General features: G+C 41.8%; 1 protein-coding gene across 1 annotated transcript in view; it reads left to right on the top strand.

Moving 5' to 3' along the window:
- The window catches only part of CNTNAP5 (contactin associated protein family member 5), a 737,066-nt gene that overhangs the window by 477,805 nt on the left and 236,803 nt on the right, over positions 1-22,458 (top strand). Inside the window, exons 11-12 of the mRNA XM_063933980.1 lie at positions 7,803-7,909; positions 14,961-15,080. Of these exons, the coding sequence (XP_063790050.1) occupies positions 7,803-7,909; positions 14,961-15,080 (227 nt within the window). The remainder of the gene's footprint in view (positions 1-7,802; positions 7,910-14,960; positions 15,081-22,458) is intronic.

Here is a 22,458-nt window from a genome sequence, read left to right as displayed (position 1 = left end):
GGTCATGTCCAGTGGTCAGGCCATGCTGGGAGAGTTGTGTCATATGTCAGGTAGTATATTTATATTAATATCATGTCCAGTTTTCAGTTTTCACTGTGTAGTGTCTTTTCACCAGGCTTCACACTAGACATCTTCCTGGTCACTTTTGCTAGTTGTGTAAAGGGGGGTACTCACGGAGCGATCGCTGCTTAAAATCTAAGCAATCTGACTAGATTGCTTAGATTTTAAGCACGATCGCTCCGTGTGTAGCCCCCTCAGCGATAGCGATGCGCAGCCCCGCGCATCGCTATCGCTGCTGCTAGATTGGCCTGCATGCAGGCCAATCTAGCGGGTCGCTCACTTCACCGCTGGGTGAAGTGAGCGCCCCCCCCCGTCTCCCCCCGCACGCTCAGCACAGATCGCGCTGTGCTGAGCGCCGGGAGAGATGTGTGCTGAGCGGTTCGCTCAGCACACATCTCTCTGACATCGGCCAGTGAGTACTGGCCTTAAGTCATTTTACAAATTACAGAAGACAATGATTTTGAAAGGAGTAAAGTAGCTATGCAGTAAATTCACTGTGTTATATTTCAGGACTGGATATAATGCTCTGTGTGAAGGCAGATTTAAAAGCCTACACTTTTTCAGTTGATTAAATGCAGAATTTGAACAAATGTTGACAGACAGACCATTCTTCTAAAGTGTTGAAAAAGGCTGCAATTATATCTATCTCTAAACCATTTCTGAACACGTCTATGAATGGAACTTAATTAGTGAGTTTGTGAATATACAGCTCACTTTGAATACACATTTGATTGGACGTTTTCTGTGAATGGCGGAATCCTGGAAAAAATAAAAACTGATTTTATTTAAAGTAAAATGAAAAAAGGAACTGAAATTCTATTTTAATCTATATTATTTAACTTATTGTATGCAAGAACAAATTGTTGAAAACATTCATAGTGGAGTTAAATGATGGCCTGTTGTTTTCACAGAATCACATGTAGTCTAATGCTAAAATATGTATTTTTTTATATGTTCCTTGGGATTTACAGTATATAGGTTACATTTGCACAAATTAGATAGAATTGCAGATCATAATAAATTTCAGGTGTTATTTTATCCATCACATACACATAGTGGGGGACATCATTGTTTGGGCTAAATCCATATTTCTCAGTACACAACCTATTAACTCACTGGGGACCACAAACTTCACTGAGGGACCTCCACATTGAATTCATGAGTTGTTCATTGTTCTTGACTTACTGGATGGGTGAATAAAATGACCTCATTGGTTGGTTCCAACTGCTTCTGATGATTTTATAGGTTTCCTTCACTGTGCATCAACAATCTATGCTCTGCAAAAATATGAATCAGATTTGATTAGGGCATACAATCCTTCCCAAACTTGTCACATTTAATTTAAGATAAAACAGTTGCAGGAGACCTCTCATATGTTAACTCACAATTCTTATTTAACAGTTCTAGGTGGGGGGAAAAAGGGGCCTGTCTTAGGATACGTAGCCAACAATTCATCTTTCTTTACTTTTTTAATACATATCAGGTTTATTAAACCAATGCAGCAATTCCCATCTATGTCTGGAGTATATTAGGCTGTATGTGTGACAAAAACATGGGTAGCAAAAAAGCGAATAAATTGGGGTTATACCATTGAGATTGTTTATATTATAAATGTAATTGAAACTCAAAGCTGCATTTCACTTTGGACTTAAAATGGAAGTTTAAATATGTAAAGCTATGAGCAATATTAGAAGCCATCTTAGAAGTTCATGCTCTGGCAAGGTTGGAGGAACGGGGAGATGGACCTGCTGCAGCGCACCACAACTCCAGCATGGTGTGGCCATATTGCCACATGGTGTGGCACACTCCCTTTGTTCTGGGAGCCCGACCTTTATCATGTCAACCCTCCATAGAACAGATACTAGTGAGCAAGGATGTTTTAGCAGTGCAATCAGGTGCATGTAAAATGAAACATTGGAAATGACCTTATTTGTGTTTTATCTTGTACTTTTCAAACAGTTCTCATGCATCACAATGTACGAAAATAGTTTTCAAATTTACGTAGTAATTTATATAAAATAAAACACACATAAAATCAATGTATTATAAAAGGTTAGAATATCTACATAATCTGTGGTTTATTTTTCACAGTAGACTCTAGAAATATCAAATTATACAAATATTCCTACTGCTTCTCTTTCCATGCGTAAAATAATTATCAGAGTTCTCATTTCTCAGCCCTACAGCTGAACGGTCATATTGAACATTACTGTGGCATTATGTTCATTTGACAAATACATAGAAACTCCAGGAATACACTTCGGTGAGACCCAGACTCAGCACCAAGTGAGCATCTTGGGTATTTTAGAGAAAAACACAATAAATTCTCACAGTTAGGGGATTTGTAGCCAATTCAGTGAGATTCAATTTCTGATCCATTGCATGTTCAGAACCTTATCAAAGTAAAGGTGCACAGAAAAGTAAAGATTAAACTTAATTACACCTTATGTGTTGCTCACTTAAAAGATATTTCAAATCCCTCTCTGGGATCACTGAGTTTCCAAAGAACTCACCTTGCACCAAGTCTACATTGTAACAGGATCATACAGCATCTTCCTTTTTTATTATAGCTGTACAGTGTCTGAGTTATTTATTTGGATTTTCCTGAAACTGTCCATGAGACTTGTTGCCTTACTGTAAAACACATCATGAAAGTAATCTCTTAAGATAGAGATGGGCAAATCGATTCAGCCAGCTCACATGCATTTCTGAGATTCGCCACAAATTTGCAGAATGTATACTGCCTGGAGAATCTGTCCAGTCACAATGCATAGACATAATATTTTTATCTGCTTGAAGTTGAATTGAATATAGACCTTAGGTAAATGCACTTTAGAAAAAAAAGAAAAAGAAAAGTCCCTGTTTTAAATTTTTTATTTCCTTGCCATAGCCTGTGGCGTTTATTATATTTTGTAAAACATAGGATTAGGTGTCTAATTATCACCTTAAAACACATTACATGAGCAGGAAGTGTTGTGATATTTGCTCATATGTTCTATTTAATTAGATTTCATTTAAATTGTGGTCACATTTTAATCTGCAAGATATCTGAAAACAAACTGATTAACCTCATTTTATTTCTCATTTCAAACTATAAAAATAAGAGAAAATAAATAAATAACAATGTTTAACTTATAGTTTCTTGACACTCTGAATATTAATGCTACAGAACTAAAGGAAATGAATATTTTCTTTTACACTATAAATATACTTTTCATCTAATCCTCTCTGTTTTTAATACAGAATTTAGTATTGCCCCAGTAAACTTTTTCAATAACCTTTGGTGCTCCTCGTCTGTCTGTAGCAGGAAGGATCTAATGCAGTGAAGCAGGGCTAGATTAATGGCCTCATGGGCCTGGGGTATGAAAATTTTCAAGGTCCTATTATGAGAAAGAGAGGGGGTGTGACCAGTGCTGTGTGGGTGTGGCCAGTGCCATGTAGACCCCATACACTATCAGCCCCAATGTTTCCCTAAAATGTAAACTTATAAAAATTGTATCATTTTGTGTGGAAAATGTAAATACAATTTAATGCTTATGATATATGGCTGACCGTGTGGTCAGCTAGTGGCTGGTCATCATCATGCTATCAGGTGGTGCTCCTTCTGCCTAATTGTTAATCTGGCCCTGCACTGAAGGATCTTGTTATTGAAAATCGGCTAATCATTGGAGTAGCAAAGCACTTTTAATAGGAAGTCAGGGTATTTAGTGGAACATATATTTAAAATAAACACCCCATTTATTAAACCTTAAGAGGCCCTTGTATTCTGCCTGACAATGCATTCCAAATGGCCGACTAAGGCTTATTGAAACTCTGTCTGTCACACACTGTATATCTGTCATATTCTATAGGATTTCATATGATAATTGCTCTGGTGCCACTTTAGGACTAATGCACTGACTGCATTGGAACATCAGTCAACATCAAGACTAAACAGAAGGGAGAGACTCCTCTCATTATGCTGCTTTCTCAGTCTCACTTGATTAGAATCTGTTTTTCCCCCCAGTACTTCTCTGATCAATTCCCTTTCTTTATTGTACCATCCCTGAAATGAAGCAACATCTGAACTTAAAATATTAGCAACCTACAGTCCTTTCTAGATTTGCCAATCTAAACTATTCACTGCTGTTAATCCATATCCGTTTGTAATATTTAACCAGGTGATGGGTTTCAAAACCTTGGTTAGAATTACTTTGTTTTTTTACTTTATGTTTCACATATTTAATTGTTGGCCTATTCCACAAGTTAGATGACTGTTGGGAAGCTAGAGCTGAGGGTCAGACTCCACAGTGGACTGTTTACATCCCCAGAAGCACATTCTAGTTTCACTGTTATTACATAGACCTTGATATGGAAGGTCTGCTTGTATTTTGGAGCCTTCATCAACTAAGTTCAAACCAGTTTCCCCCCAGCTACAGGAATAACTACTTAGATGTAATGTTCACTGTTGTCTGTACACCTATGGGTTACATTGCCTCTTCTTTCACACCTTCAGCATTGTGGGGCTATCTCTCTACCTGTTGGTCATTTTGAAACTTGTACTTTTGGATCAGCTGTTGTAGATTGTTTTAACTAATATTTCTCCCTTTGTCATAAGTAGAGATGTGCGCAGAACCCCATGTTTTGAATTTGGTTTGAAATCAGTGTTGTGTCTTTAGTTTTGGTTTTGGCAAAACAACCCTCACGTGGTTTTGGTTTTCGATCTGGATCTGGATTTGGATTTTTTTTTGTAAACTTGATTAAAAACAGCTAAAACCATGTAATTTGGACCTTTTTTTGTTCCTATAGTATTACTAACATCAATACAATTCATTTATAGAAATTCCCAGCATCAAATGGCTCCTGCAATCATGAGGGAGTGATTTATATGCTATCCAAAACACGTTACATTCAGTTTTTAGATCAGAGATCCGAACTTGGTGAGATGAATCGAGTTAGAACTCAGTTCGACTTTGAACCCCAAAGTTCGGGTGTGTTCAGTTTTCAGCAAAACTGAATAGTTTATCTTTAAACATAAGAAGTCTTCATGATCTTTTACAGAACCTTGTAGAATATCCACTTTAGACAATTTAGACTTCTCTGTATAAAAACTGGGTAGTTGGATAAGGACAAACCTCTTATTCTCTGTGCCTAGGGATATTTTCAGTTTCAATCTCATGAAAAATAACAATCATCTCAGCACATTTTAATATCGAAGAGACCCGTTACAATGGTTCAGAAGCAGCTCTTGATCATTCATTCTTTCTGAGATGGCTCATCAACGTTTGAATGGGTTTGGAATTTGAGAACTGGTTTTGCTCTTCTTTTGCTTCTATGCAATAGTATTGTGCATTCAGCCCATTGTCAGGCTGAGACTGCATAACAGTCTTTACCCACCTGCTCTGCCTATCACACCCTTCCCAAACTGCAGCTTTAGTGAGTATGTTGCTGTCTAGTTATTTGCAGAAGAAGATGTTATATACATCTACAGTGCCAGGATTACTCAGGGCTGCCCAGACTTTGTTGAGGTGTGGCTACTGTATGGGGCCACAGTACCCCCCCCCCCATCTGGTGTATTAATCACTATGATGCACACATTGGGGTTTCATTTGCAGTATTGAAGGGGGGGGGGGCACAGCCCATACCCAGTTACTCAGTACTTGCTTCCACCCTGCAGAGCCACCTGGTCCAGATAAGTAAAAGGTAAGTATTACTCCTTATACCAGTAACAATAACAATTTTGACACTGTAGAAGAAGTAGAATGGGTGCTAGAGGTGTGTTATGTTCACTACAGGTAATGACTGGTGCCCCTTCCTTCTTCAAAGCTACAGGTCTCCACTGTGCTCTAAAAAGCAAGTTGAAATAAAGTGTTTCTACTTGCAAGCAGATATGTAAAAGAAGATTTGCTGAAGAGGTTCGTGCTGCTTCTCTCTTTTGTATGACATCACACTGTACAGTACCTTTTAGCAAAGCTACAATGGATATTTGGTAACCTGGAGTTCTTTGCCTGCACCATTCAAAACTAAACTAAAACTTCATGCATCCAATTTATGTTCCCCCCTGTTCCAAAATCACAGTTGAGTCACTTAGAGTGACACAGGTTATATATCAAACTTTATCCACACATTTTCTCTTATATAACTGAGGTCTCTTCCAAAATACTGTCATGTTTTATTTTTGTCATCTGAGGTAAATGTGCTCTTCTTTACTCGTCTGTAAAAATATCAGAAGATTTATTTGATATGAAATCTACTTCCAGTCAGATGTTTCTTTTTCAATCACTCCTAACAGTTGTGTCTGTAATGATTGTGTGCAGCAAGTGCAATTAGGGTCCACAGGAGACCAACATTCTGCAGAGAATGCCAGTTCTAACTGAGCCCTGAGACTAACCAAGCTATCTGTGCAAAACAAATAATCATTCATAGATCATAAAAGTCATTTTTCAATTAATATTTTATGCTGTAAATTGTATTTAATTTCTTCCTAAATAACTTTCATAGAAAAGGGTCATTTACTGTATCTTCTCCAAAGACTAACCAGGGCTGGAACATGTCTAGAGCAGCCGTGTTCAGGGAGCAGTATGGGTAGAGTACATGTCTATGACAATTGTATTTACCTTTTCTTCCCTTTATCATATATTGTGCATATTTTTTAGCAACCACCTATTGATTCTTTTCTGATTAATGGAGGGGCAGATATTGGATAGACCGACATAGGTGTCTATTTATTAAGCCAAAAAAATGTGGTCAAATGAGGTTTGCTCCACTTTTTGCCATTTGGGACTATTTAGCAAGGGGTAACACAGCAGATATTGTAGATATCTGCTTCATTCCCTCTATTAAGGATAACAAAAGCAGTCACATGACCGTCGGGACCAGGAACAAGCTGCTGCAGCCATCATCAGCAGGTAAAGCACCACTGAGGACAATACGTTGACATCTATCATGTTGATATTTCATTGGCATCGACATTCAGTATGCTAATATGGTCAATGTCAACATTATCACCATGTCAACATTCTGAATGTCGACATATGTCACACCCCTCTCAAGCTGTTATTGCATAGAATCATGGGGCTTGCAGTTCCATAAGTGGAGATTTACCACAATCCATCTACAGTATTCCTGCTATACACTATCTACAGTATAATATGGGATATTCTATTCCTACTGATGGATAATGGTCCCACATGTTAAAGAGATGACATCACAACTGATCCTCTAACTAAATAGTATTTAACAGAATTTGTGCACAGAGTAGAATCACTTGTGTTTAAAAAAAAGAGTAATAATTCCATCTGCTTATTCCTTCCTATTACAAGCTGTGTGTCGATGGATGGTCAAATACAGCAGCTTGAAAATGTAGATATGCCTGCGGAGTTACACACACATCAGCTAATTAAGTATGTATTGCTGGCTTCTTTTTGTTATGCAAATGCTCCTAAAATCATCCCAAACTTCCAATGGTTCTTCTCCGGTTTGATGTTTCCACTGGCACAGAAAAAAACAGAAGAGAAACTCCGATTGTAATTGAGTCTGAATGGAGTCTCTTATGTTAGAGAAGTTGACTTTTGTTTAGTAATTTACCGTATCTGGTTCATCAAAATCAAGGGTATCTACCATTTGAAATTATTGATTTGCTTAGATCTCTTTCAGTCTCTCCACAGCTAATTAACTGTCAACATCGTTTGGAAGTCATTTTTACATTCAGCTGCACAGTGACACTCGCAAATCACACCCTGTGGACTTTGTGTTTCCAATAGATGCCTGCCAAATTACTGCGAGCATGGAGGAGAGTGTTCCCAGACTTGGAGAACATTTCACTGTGACTGTGAGGACACGGGCTATGCTGACGCCACGTGCCATAGCTGTAAGTACAGTGTTTGTTTAAGTGCGAGTATGCTCAGGGGAACCAATGCAGATAATATATTATTCCGCAATCATTAGCATCTATTCTTTAGCACAGGTCGCATGGGTGAGGGACTGTGACTAGGACTCACTTGGTAAGTATTTAGAAAGGAATACACAATAGTTTCTCAGGTCTAACAAACCACGGAAAGGCCCCTATGGCTTTGTAATGTATAATGCTCAGAATAAATGACTGAATAAAAATAAAATGTGTCTGGATTTTCCCAGAACGATCTTGGATTTTGCCTAAGGTTATGACTATAATGATGCAAAGTGTCAGCCAGCAAGTAGGGATTCCTAATGTGGAAGCATACGTTAGTGGTAATCATTTTCTTAATGGATTTAATCCTGCTCAAAATGCACTCAGTTTATATAAGATTATTTCTAGTAGTTTACTGCCTCACGCAACAAATTACCAGACCTCTCTGATTTTGTCAGTGCTAATTTCTGTCAATAAATAATTATTTTGACCTCATATCAGACATACTGTACTGTACATAATGATGCAGAATTGAAAACTAGTTAATTTTGTGTATCTCTAGAGATAGTCTATATGCTGATCACCTAACTACAACTTGTAGTTCATATACTGATCATCATTAGTCCAAATGCTGTTTATGCATATTAGTCACATTTATTGGTGCACATTCTGAATATGCAATAGATTAAAATAGGAGTTTTGCACTTGATTCAGAAAGAATGAGTAATCATGGAAAGTCAACATACAAATTCCAAATGGCACACAATTTGTTAACTCACTACACCTTTGCACAAAACTATAGGATCACTTGTTCTTAATGGTGCTATTTACTTTTATTGCATAACAGTTTAATTTGTCACAAAACGTCTATGTACTCATATGTTCATTTTAAAAATTGCACACTGAAAACTGTTATATTTTGGATATCACTTACTTGAATCATGAAATCTCTATCTATCTATCTATCTATCTATCTATCTATCTATCTATCTATCTATCTATCTAGAGAGCGAGAGTTACTATAATGCATTGATAATAATTATTGCTGCGCCTATATGCAGTTTCATCAGGTACCATGCAGTACCTGTAGATAACAATGATGCACTGATACTCTACATTGGAATTTATATATTTTTTTACTTACTGTACATGTGTACTGTGCAATGAAAAAATATATATGTGAAGCACACGTGTGGTTAAGCTCCCTGTTAAGCTAATTCTTCTAAATGGGGTACAGGGAATAAAAATAACCAAATGTGCAACCCGGCTAATACAATATGTATTCTAATGTAAATAATTGTACATTATATAACAGTGATAGTGATAAATTAAAAATCTATTTTTTTTTTCGGATATGGAAAATGTGCCCTTTCACAAGACTGCTGACCCACAGCTATAATTTTCATCAGGAACTAATTACATTTTTCTGGCTTACATACAGAAACAGTTGACATTTTTAATATTAAAATTAATCATTTTCGCTAAAAATTAAGCAGCTTTCACAAGAAATAAATATAGAAAAGTAATTATACACCATATCCTCCCACGGAGTAATTCATCTGGTAGTACACTCTTCAAAACAAACACAAAAAGAAAGTGTAACAAGTGTTACCCAATTATAACTCCTACTTTATTGGAGAGATGAGACCTTGAGTAAACTGGAAGATTTCAGGTGCTGAATAATATACAGCAGCCTCAGGATATGAAATCACATCTAAAAAACCTTTCAGCTGTTAATTATAACTGTGACTTGAAGCATTAATAAACTCGTTAGAAGAAAAAGTATTTCACCGTGTTTCAACTAGCAATGTGTTAGGAAAAAAAGATTTAGATAAGTCACAAGTAATGATCTTTTTATTAAAGTAGATTACATCCAGCTTTATTTGGCTTTAAATCCTGGAAACTGTGTTCATATCAGTATCTACTTTCCTTATCATCACATCCAGGCCTGTTTTATTGTGTCTGACTTCGCAGGTGACCTGAGATGATGTCTGCTTGGTGCAGTAGAAAGCTTAATGTGGACCAGTCATCTACACACTGCCCATCTCCATATCAGGGTAGAACTGCGCATTGCTGGTCCTCACTGCAAAACTTAGGCAAGGGCCAGGCTTCCCAACAATAAGCACAAGATCACCTTAATGCACTGGCAGTAGCAGCTGGTAAAGAGGTTGTCAGTCCCCACACTGACACAGAGAGTAGAAATACTGTAGTTATATAGATGCAGCACCGAACAGCATAATTAGCCAAGTTTCTCAGACCCAACTTTCTGCCTGAAAAGAACACTGTTTCTTTTGTTTTGTTTTTATGTTTTTTTGCATGTATGTCCAGCTCAAGCACCACTCAGAAGAAGAGCCTTCAGAGGGTAGAAAAGAAGGTGGTAGGGGGAACCCAGCACTGCCAGGGCCCTCTCCTAACAAGGAACTGCAGCAGCTGTACCATCTGTACCTACAGTAATTTGATCGCTGTACAAACTAAGATTTGAGCCCTTTCCTCTCCCAATCTTCCAATGTCATTTACTATGTATTGCAGTTACCTGTGCCGCATTAAATAACTGAGTTAATATGAACTAATTCATTCAGCACAGGTAACTGTTATAACATATTAACAAGGAAGTTAAAAGGAAAGAACTTTGTTTGGGTTGTAAGTAGGGACGGATCTAGGCTTTTCTTTAGGGGGCGGCGGTTTACTGTTTAATCTTGACTCCTCCCTCTACAGTCCCAACTCCTCCCATCTGCAATCCTAACTCCTCCTCTCTCAATTCTGACTGAACTTTTTGAGTGAGACTGAGATTGAGCTTTGTGATTGTTCAATGTACATGTGACTGTAAAATGGGGTAATTGTATTTATTAGCCCTAGTACCCACACACCAGCAAGTGAGGGGCAAATGCTCTGTATCCCTTGCTCTCCTGGCTCCTCTGTGCTGCTGTGGTATAAGCTGCAGCACATCGTTCTGCCTTAGGCTCTCGCTGGAGAGCTCTCTTCTGCTCAAAAGTGGGCATGGCTATGACTGTGTTAGGGGGGGGCAGTCACCCCCTTCACCCCCACCCCCCCAAATCCGGCCCTGGTTGGAAGCAGTCACATTGGGGGCATCCACCATCTTCCCTTGGACAGTTCCCATTACACTCATTTGCTGCCCCCATAAATGGTGTAGTGAGCATTGCAGATTTATTGATAGTAGTTGTGAGTGTCCCACACCTGGGAACTCTGTCACTATGCTAATCAGGGAACTAACTAGTTCTAACATTTCAGATAGAGTTTGTCAGGTTGCTTACAAATTGTTTATACATTTCTTGCTGTCCCCTGCCATGTTCCTTTGAAACTATATCCAAGTCACTGACTTAAATCAATACATAAACTGCCCTATGACAGCAATGCACTACACGGCAAAGTGTTTCCACTACTCTTTTTGCTTGTACATTATTATCAAAAGTAAAATAAGGCAATTCAACACACACACAAACATACACTCGATAGTTTTTATTGTGAGAGGGAACCAAAGTATCAGCTGGGAAAACACACAAGCATGGTTACACAAACAACACAACATAAATCTACTAACCATTGTGCCATATTGCTGCCCTAAATCATTTATTACTTTGGTTTTTACATCCCTACTCGTATTGTCTGAACACATAGTGGCCGCGCCGATTGCATTTCTTCTTGCAGACTCCTGAGGTGCGAGAGGTAATGTGCGCTAAGTTGGCACTTTGTTTGATCAAAGCAGGACTTTAGATGGGTTTAACCATTTTACACGGCTAAACCCTGTCAAGCAACAAATGATTTGTGACAATTGTTTGGCCGTCTAAACAGTCCCATTTAGACTGGCAAATTAGATGCTCAAAACAATTGAATTCACCCAATAAAATGTGTATATATTGCATGTAGGATCCCTACTGCCACCATAACTAAAGTGTCAATTCCAAAGTTGTAATTAAAATCCACTTTTATAACTTATTAATAATGAAGAATTTTAGTTAATATTACATACAGTATTATTCAGCTTTTAATTGATTAAACTTAACTTTGTGGTAAATAGGAAGTCTCTGTCCCTCACAGTCAATAGAGGGACAGTATAGGCAACACTAGAAAGTGATCACCCACACAGTATAACAATTCCTGATTGACATGATTATATCAATGGACTCCTCTGTATCAGCTGTGACCCAATTTCCTCTCTTTGTGTGAATATCTGGTATTTGCTGTGTGAGCACGGATATAGACCAGACATACAGTAAATAATTACACCCCAATGGCATTATTTTGCCTTATTGGCCTTTTATGTCCCACTACCATTAACCACAAGCCATGCCTAATTTCCCATAATAATCGCAACTCTGAACCATGAGTCCTTGGCACCCATTTGTTTCTATACTTATTCATTTCTCCAAGAAGCACAAATGACCCTGTGAGTACAAGCAAAGAACCCTGTCTATTACAACTATTCTTCTTGTGGTATTCTACGTAAATATGGCCCAAAATGCAATTTTTATGACACCAATATTTTGCTTTTATCTATCATAAAAATGTAATGGAGGTCATCAGGATGTGGTTGTTTAACCGTGAGATACCATAAACCCTGAATGTGGTCTTCATCTGCAGAGTTTGCTAAAAATATTTATCACTTTTATATTGTAAATAGATATTTTAATATCAACATGAACACAGCTGTAGCATAATGGACTTTACCTTTCCACCAGAGAAATGCACCATATCAGGATCTAATATTTATTCAGATAACAATGTGTAAATGAGTTCCAGGCAGCTCATCACACCGGTGATTGAATAATTAATTAGTTGTTACTCTATTGATATTTCACTAAAACCCATAAGACGTGTTACATTAAAAGCACAGTGCGGAGGCTACGAAGTCCTTGACAATGTTTAGCACTTTCTGGAGTGTTTATTCAACAACATCTGACATTTATTACCTCAACTCAAGAAATAATCATCTGTGTAGTGATTTTCCATCGCAGCATTTGTGTATAAACTGTGCCTGGTTTAATTGCTGAATGTATAATTATTTCTCCTTAATTAATGTCCGGTTAAGAACACTGTGAAAGTAAACCATCACACAATATAATCAGTGGGGATTACTGTAGAATACAATGCTTTCATAATACTTTCAGAATACCTACGGTAGGTTTTGCACAGCTTACAGGATGGTGAGATAGCTTCCTCCCCAAGTCAGGAACTCAACAGTTTTTAGTTTAGTGGGGGTTTTGTTTTTGTGTTTGTAATTTACGTTTATATCTAGAGCCTGAAATTTTTGTTTTCTTGATTTATATTAGTACCCTAAACTGTTAATTACTAACAGCACCCTCTTTGTCCGTTGTGGTCATCTATTCACTTCTGGATGAGCCCCTCCATGAAAAAAAAATGATTCATAATACTGTACTACAGTATACTCGGGACATAGAAAATAATCATACAAACACCAACACCATACAGAAAGGAGCATTGCTGGAATCAAACACATAGTCAGGGCCAGAATAGGTTATCACCAGGCCCCATAGCAAACTTAGGTAGGGGCCCAACAGCCCCAGTGTTGTGAGAAAGCATTACTAAATGTTGTGTCACTACAACACATAATTCTCTTTGCTGGCATAGATTTGTTAACCATTTATAATATAATATTTTTTCCCAAAACCCACTCGTAATTTTTTTTTCTGATTAAATTAGGTAAAGAACATCTATTTAAAACTTACCCAACATGATTTTATTAAAATAAAGAATTTTTCTTCAAATTGCATTTGTTAAAAAACATTGACAGGCAGGTATATTGGACCATCGATGATCAGACCATCATGACAGTGTGGTTTTGTATTTCCCCGGTGGTTGCTCCTCTCTGCAGCAAATAGGTATACACTGGGAGTTGAGGGCTGCTGGATTTCCATTTCCCCCGGCTTGCCCAATCAGAAGTGACTGGCAGCACTCCACACCTATTGGCTGTTGAGAGGAGCAGCACCCGGGCTGTCCAATCTGCAGTGATCAGCTGGATGGCAGGCACTGGGGGAGGGAACAAGGAATAAGAGGGATGGTAAGTTCCTCTGAGATTGCTGGCAGCTGGAAGATTAACGTCCGGCATCTGCTAGTTGCCGTTTCTGACTTGTCGCATCAGAGGCAACCATGTCAGGGAAAGCCCAGTCTGGCGTAGTTAAAGCAGAGCCCTAAATAATAATAATGATGATGGTGATGAGGCTAATAATAATAATAATAATAATAATAATATTATTCAAGAACAGTACATTCTTAAGGCATTTATGCAGTGCCCATTCTGGTAACTCGTTCTTATTGAATGGCATGCCCATGTCTCCGCCCCATAATACTGTATACTCACTGTTCCTCCTCTCTTTCCAATTGCTGAGAGCTGACAGTGACATCAGGAGACAGGTTCTGGCACTGTGATTTGTTACTAGTGTCGGACCTGAAAATGTTTGTGCTGTTTACTGTCTGACTGTCTGATAGCAAATCAGTGTTTACTCGTTCTGGCTCTAGTACCCCCCACCATCATTCACTTGGAACTCCTATGCCCCAAACCAATATAACTCCATAAAGGCAACACTTCTACATTTTGTCTAACAGGGAAACCTGAATCTTCCATTTTCAACTGTGCTTAACACCATAGCAGAAAACTTGCTGGAGAAGCAGAGGATTCTCAAACACACTACTAACACTTACCTTAGATTAATACATCCTTGAATGTTACTCAGAAAGCCTCAGTTTAGCAGGATATATTACAGTATATTATAAAAAAGGCATTAATCTAAGAAATGTAAGATAAACTCAATATTTAGCCACATAGATCTAATTTGTGCAGCTTATCTCAATAAACGCAGTCTCCTGGCGTCTATGGACAGGCTCACGCCAGATTGCTTTCTAAATATTCCTGTGAGCACATATCAAATATTGCTTGAGATGCTTGCAGGCAAGGGAGAAGAATGTCCATAATTATGCAGAGAAACGTAATGTTATTCTAATGTGTAACTGCTCTGGGAGAATTCAGTGTTGTTCATCCATTTCTTTTCCATTTCAGCTTTGTTTGAGCAGTCGTGTGAGGCCTACAGACACAAGGGGTACCCCTCTGATTTCTACTACATTGATTCTGATGGAAGCGGACCACTTGCGCCTGTGCGTGTTTACTGCAATGTAGCCGGTAAGAACTCCTGTGTCTTCATTCATATTTAACTGTCATTAAATATTTCGCAATCTCCTCTCCAAAAGAGATCAGCCAAGCCATCAAGCTATTAATTGCAGCAGGAGCCCAGTTTATTCTGGTGTTAAGTGACTACAGCCTACGTTTTGCTTTTTCAAATTGGGTCTGTAGCTTCAATTTTTAAACATGTCACCTGCGCCCCAGACAAGCCAAAATGAAGATGGTGCAGCCTTGTGTTTTGCTGGCTACGCAGGCATCTGACAGGGCAGCTGTTGTTCTGCATTAAATATCAGGAAAGACAGTATTTAACATGCAGCAGGAGTCTTGGGAGTTGATGGCTTATTGCAGCCTCTTTACACATAACAAGAAGCCATTCATTTTTTGAGTCAGCGATAAAGATCTCATTTTAGCATTTTAAGCTGTGCTGTATGTCTGCTCTTTGCTAATTATACGTTTCGTTTGTGTTTATAATCCCAGTCCTAAATACTGTAAATTCTATACAAAGAAACTTTTTCACCTATAAATCTCACCATACTTTGATCATAATTGTAGTTTACTCATCGAATGAGCTATAATTCAGATGTGTCTTCATACATCTAGCGTCTTTTCACCACATGGTGCAAGACACTTGGCGTGACTTTGACACTTTTTCCTAACATTTGCATCTTAGTTGACTCGTAGCCACATACAAATCCACTCACAGTGTACCGGTGACACTAGGTTATTACTGTTGTTGCAAAATAATGTAAAATGTAAAATGTGTATAAAGTCCCAAAATGTGATTTTATACACATTTTTTACTTATTTGCACACAGAAGTTCAAATGCTGCCTGCCCCAATGGTCAATGTATTGACTGGGAGGGGTCGGGGAAAGCAGGTGGGGTTGGGCTAAGGGAATGCAAAGCTACCATAAGAGTGGCATATGCTTGCACTTACTTGTACGTGTCAAAATGAATCCCCTCCCTAGATCCTTAGTATATTTTGGCACATTTAAGCCCTAAATGCCGGTATGCATGCAGTGAGTGGTGGGATGTGAATGCGACGCTAGATGCATCCGCCAAATGGACTTCAGGTTATAATCTAAACTAAACATAATCAAGTTTATTTCTTTTTTATTAATGTGTCTTTGCTAGCCATATTTGTGATGATTTTGATTAATTTGTGATAATTAATGCTAATTCCTCATTGATACTCATGGGCCCATTTTCTCTGTGTAGGCCCATGTGTCTCTGAGCCATTAACCTTAGAATTTTTCCTCCGCTATGATCCCAGTTCTTCTCTCTGTCTTTCCCTGGAGAGTTTTGTAAATGAAATTGGTGAGAACCGCTGGGAAATTCAGCTCCTCATAATATGCTGGGGTTAGAAATGTAAGTCAGTGTTGGAATTATGAATTCACTCAGCAGTACTCATGAATGCTTCATTTAAAATTTATATGTAGCTGGAGGAATATTTTCAATATGTTTTGCATATACAAACTGTCTTGTGATTAATTGACCCTAAAGGGGGGTACACAAAGAGAGATCCGTGCTTAAATTCTAAGCAATCTGACTAGATTGCTTAGAAGTTAAGCACAGATCTCTCCGTGTGTATTGCCCACAGCGATAGCGATGCACAGCCCTGCGCTTCACTATCGCCGGTGCTATATTGGCACAATCAAGCGCATCGCTCATTTCACCGCTGGGTGAAATGAGCGCCTCCTCCCCCCACTCAGCACACACCGCGCTGTTTGCTGAGCAGGGGGAGAGATATGTGCTGAGAGGTCAGTGCTAGATCACTCAGCCCGCATCTTCCCCATGTGTAGCTACTCTAAGAATATATTAGAGCAAGTCATTTCTGTCCCAGATAATCCGCTCATAGTGTCACTGGGTTTTTGGCCTTGACTTAACCTTAATCATACTTTGTGCCATATAATAAAACTGTATAAAAAAAGAGACACATGCCTGTCAGTTCTTTGTAATGTTTCTGTACTACATCAGCAAAGCACTGAGTAACTCCTCATGAGATATTACTAATAAGTTTTGTATTATTATGGAAAAGTATAAGTAACTGCTCTCTTCTTAAGCAGGGCACACATTATAACATCTACCGTATGATACATCGTTCCAGCCCGCAGCATAACAATATAGATTACACACAGTGGCGTAACTAGAAATTTTTCTCCCCCAAGCCAAAACATTCTCTGGTGCCCCCCCATTCATAATTGTTACTAGTAAAGTGATGAATACGCGCGTGCCGTAGGCACGCACCGCAAAAAGGGGTGTTGCCTTGCTGAAATGGATGTGGCTTTGCTTAAAGGGGCGTGTCATTGCAGGAAAAGATTACCTTATACACCAGTTTTGCAACCTGCACGCCCAGACGTTGGCCACCACAGGAAAAAAAATAATCCTGATTCATGCCCCTTACATTATTTGTCATTTTTCCTCCTTATAGTAATAGCCAGTATACATTATGCCACATACTGTAATGGCCCTTACACATTATGCCACACACAATAATGCCCATTACTCAATATGCCACACACCAGAATGCCTGTGACACATTATGCTATGCATCGCAATGCCTGTTATACATTATGCCACACACTGCAATGTCCGAGACATTATAGCACATACAATGCCTGTGATACAGTACACCACACACCGTCATACCTGTGACCCATTATAACACACACACCGGAATGCCCGTTATACATTATGCCACACACTGCAATGCCCCTGCGACATTATACCACATACCACAATGCCCGTGATATATTATACCACACACCCCAATGCCCATTACACATTAAGCCCTACAGTAAGGCTTCTAATTACTTTTAAATTACCTGCTCGTTGCCAGGGGTTTAATACTCTTGGTTCCATGCCCGATGCCAGGGGTTTTCATGCTCAGGGTGTCATGCTCGTTGCCAGGGGTTTCATATGCTAAGTGTTATGCTTGTTGCCAGGGGTATCATGTGCTGGGTGTCATGCTCGTTGCCAGGGGGTAATATTCGTAGCCAGGGGTGTCATGCTTGTTGCTAGGGGGTAAAGCTTGTTGGCAGGGATTTCATGAGCTGGGTGTCATGCTTGTTACCAGGGGGTAATGCTTGTTGCTAGTGCTCTGTCCCTATTGTGCCAAATATGCCCCCAGTGCCAGATATTCCCACACAGTGCCAGATAAAAAATATTCCCCCATAGTGCCAGAAACACATATGCCCTCAGTGCCACATATGCCTTCATAGTACCAGATACACATATGCCCCCAGTGCCAAATATGACCCCCAGTGCCACATACACATATGCCCCTAGTGCCCCATATGCTCCCCCATTGCCATCTACACATATAACACCAGTGCCAAAAATGCCCCTATTCCAGTGCCAGCTACATACCCTCTCTCCGCTGCTATGGTGTCCAGGAAGGAGGGTAGTGGTACAGTCTGGGAAGGAGCTGGAGGGCACAGCGTGCGCCTCTCCTGTGTCTCCGGTGGCGTGTCTGTCAAATGAAGTGCCAGTTCATGAGCCAATCAGAGCTTGTGGACCGGCAGCTGCTGCTCCTGATTGGCTGCCAGTCCGTGAGCTCTGATTGGCTCATGAACTGGCACTTCATTTGAAAGACACGCCGCTGCCCGTTGCCTGCCACCAGGAGGGACACAGAAGAAGCGCTCCGGCTCCTGTGTCCCTCCGGCTCCTTCCTGGACTCAGTCTCAGTCACACACAGCAGCAGTCAGTGGCGGCACCCCAGCAGCCCTGCACCTCCAATCCATTGCTGTGGCTGCGGTGACTGTAGTTACGCAACTGAATACACAATCCGTAGTGTGTACACACAAACTGTTGTTCCCACCTGCCATTCATTGAATCATCCGATTGGAGGTGCTGTACAACCAACTGGACAATTCCACTGGTGCAGTTCGCTGATAAGGTGTTGCATGCAGTATGATACATTGCGTTGTCATTCAACAGATCATTTAGTGGTAGATACAATGTATCATTACATCACATCACCACATGCCATTGTCAAGTGTGAACCTAGTTTTACACTACACCAGTGTCCAGATGGAATGCAGCAGTATGCAGATGGAATGCAGCAGTATGCAGATGGAATGCAGCAGTGTGCAGATGGAATGCAGCAGTGTGCAGATGGAATGCAGCAGTGTCCTATTGGAATGCAGCAGTGTCCCAATTGAACGCAACAATGTCCTGATGGAATGCAGCAGTGTCCTGATGGAATGCACCAGTAGCCAGATGAAATGCAGCAATGTCCTATTGGAATGCAGCAGTGCCAGTGTCCCGATGGCATTCAACAATGTCCTGATGGAATGCAGCAACTTTAGTGCAGAATTTCAGACTCACTCAAAAACAGGTTTGGTATGGATGGATGGCGGATGGGATGCCGGCTGTCATTATACCAATAGCGGCACCCTGCCCACCAGAATGCCGGCAGCGTGGTGAGCGGTAAGAGTCCCCTTGCAGACTCGGAGGCTCACTGCGCTTGTAACAGGATCTATTCCCACTCTATGGGTGTCTTGGACACCCATGAGTGGGAATAGCCCTGTTCCACCAGCATTCCATCTGGCGGAATTGTTGGCTGTCGAGATTCTGGCATCGGTATCCTGACCGCTGGGATCCCGACAGCCAGTTAATTAAATGCTTCCCCTCACTAGGTAGCAGTGTTGGAGCCATAACGTAGACATTTGCAGGAAACCGCATCATCACCTTCTTGTGGGCTTGTAGAGACAACACAACTGCAAAGATACAGGTTGCCTAAATCTGGTCTACACAATATTATCATATACCACAATGGCAAAGAACCTAGTATAGTTGTATTTATTATAATTTTCTAGCGCACAGTTTCAGAGACTATTTATAAGTCACTAAAATGTTCCTCACTCACTGGTTTCACACTTTTGTCATTTGCATTCAGCAGTAATTGGTATTAGTGTGAAATTAGAAAAATAAATGACTGAGATAGGAAACATTTTTAAAACAAGCAGAAAGTGTGATACGGTATATAGGCAATGTTTTGGGATATAAAACAGTAAAAATTATAAACCTAAAGGTAATTTATTATATATATATATATATATTTATTATCTCCTATATAATAGCCCAGATCTGTGACTTTGTGACTCATTTGCTAACGCTGGGTGGAGTCACAACACTGGGCGAAGTTAGTCAAATGAGTCACAGATCTGGCCAAATCTATAGGAGACTAGGAGCAGAAGCAGATAGTATGGGCATGGCACAGGCAGGGGTGCATACCTCCCAGCTTTCTTCAGGAAGAAGGAGGGACACACACACACACACACACACACAAGGGGCGTGGTCAACAAAAAGGGCGTGTGGCTTCACGGGAGGGCCCCCGTTTTTGTCAGTGAGGGGGCATGCCCAGCGCTCTGTGAGCTGCTGGCATGCCCCCAGGGACTGATTATGAGTCCGGGGGGCCCAGGGCACTTGAGACAAGGGAGCCCTATCTCATTGCTGTGCCTGCTGTGGGATTGGGGGCGTGACCTAATCGCGGGATGCGAGGCCACGCCCCTTATGCAAATTCCAGGATTTTTTTTTTTTTTATGGAATATTGGCCCCTCAGCTAGGGCTAAATCCAGAGGAGGTGGTCGCTCCCCCCTACACATCCGCACAGGCAGAAGAAAGCAGGGAGACTGCTGCCTCCCTGCAACATCACAGACCTGCCAAAACGCAGCAGCGTGTGCTGACTGTAGCACAATGCTGCCGCTGTTGCTGGCAGGACGGGGGAGCTTCTGAGATGGGACAGAGCTACTCCAGCCAGGGGCCCCCTAAAACTGTGGGCCCAACGGTAAGTACCCCCTGCCCCCCCCCTTAATCCGGCTCTGCTGCTGGAACCCCCCTTAATCCGTACCCCCTGATGCCCCCTCCCTCTGTCTCCACTATTCACCGCTGCTCTGCTAAGCAGAACAGCGAGTACATGAGCTTTCCAACTGCCCCCCCCCCCCCACCGTGGGACACTGCGACCCACGGGTGGGACAGCGGGACAGACCCCAAAAAATGGGACTGTCCCACGAAAATCGGGACAGTTGGGAGGTATCGGGGTGTGTGAGGGGGTATGCCGTACAGACAGACGGTCACCGGCTCACTGTGTGCTTGACCCACCACATCAGCATACTCAGCAGGGGCTCTCTGGCGTGGAGGAGTGTCACTTTCTGGCACACTCCACGCTTCTTAGCTGCAGTTTTGTGGGGCACCTGCCGCTGTGCAGGTTCCATACTTCCTCTGTTATCTCCAGCCCCGGCAACCCCACCGCTAGCTGCAGCGCTGCCACCCGCAGTGAGGTGCGCCCAGCTCCTTCACACACTTTAGCCGGCGAGTAGCGTTGTAGAAGTCCGAGCTGCTTGCAGGCTCCGACCCCCTCCTTCCTCCAGCCGCAGCGTCTCCTGGGAGCTAACCAGTCAATCCCAGTCTCCCCTTACCACAGTGCCCAGCAGCCGCGAGGTCCGCGCCGCGTGCATGCTATGACCCCCTCCTCCCTCCAGCCGCAGCGTCTCCTGGGGGCTAACCAGTCACTCCCAGTCTCCCCTTACCACAGTGCCCGGCAGCTGCATGAGGTCTGCGGTGTGTGACTGAGGAGGGGGGGAGGGATGCGGACGGGCAGAGGAAGCAGGACTCCAGCCTAAGAGAGTCAGCCATGCCAAGTCTCCACCAGCAGCAGATCCCAACAGGTTGGAGTGGAACAGCAGCAGCCAGCAGCAGTGACTCCGGTAAGACACATCTGTCTGTCACCACTGTTTTGTCCCTAATACCAATCTCTCCCGTGCCCTGTGTTCTGTCATGTCCCTGTCACCCCTGGCCTTGCCCTGTCACCCTTATCCTGGCCCTTTCACCCTTATCCTGGCCCTTTCACCCTTATCCTGGCCCTGTCACCCTTATGCAGGCCCTGTTACCCCTATCCTGGCCCTGTCACCCCTGTGCTTGCCCTGTCACCCCTGTCCTGGCCCCGCCACCCCTGTCACCCCTGTCCTGGCCCCGTCACCCCTGTTCTGACCCTGTCACCCCTGTCCTGGCCCTGTTACTGCATACCCTCCAACTACCTTTTTGGCAGTACAGTACCCGCAGCGCCTCCAGACCCCTCCCCAATGCACCACACCTCCGCACCTTCCCCTCCACCACATGCATCACTCCACCCCTTCCCCACACGCTGTGCCTCCAGACCCCCCACACCACCCACGGCTCACACTCCTCTGCCCCTTCACCACCCACAGCACCTCCAAACCCCCTCCACCATCCTCCCCCCATATATGTCTCCCCCCACACCTGCCCCCCTCCACCCGCAGCATCTGCAGACACCCTCCTCCATCCACGGTCCCCCCCTCACCGACCCCTCCCCCACCCATGGCACCCCCGCACCTGCCCCTCCACCACCTGCAGCA

Source organism: Pseudophryne corroboree, chromosome 7 (assembly GCF_028390025.1).
Source record: "Pseudophryne corroboree isolate aPseCor3 chromosome 7, aPseCor3.hap2, whole genome shotgun sequence".
Taxonomy (NCBI): domain Eukaryota; kingdom Metazoa; phylum Chordata; class Amphibia; order Anura; family Myobatrachidae; genus Pseudophryne; species Pseudophryne corroboree.
The sequence above is the reverse complement of the archived record's forward strand: the minus strand, read 5'-3'. Positions and strand labels throughout refer to the sequence as shown.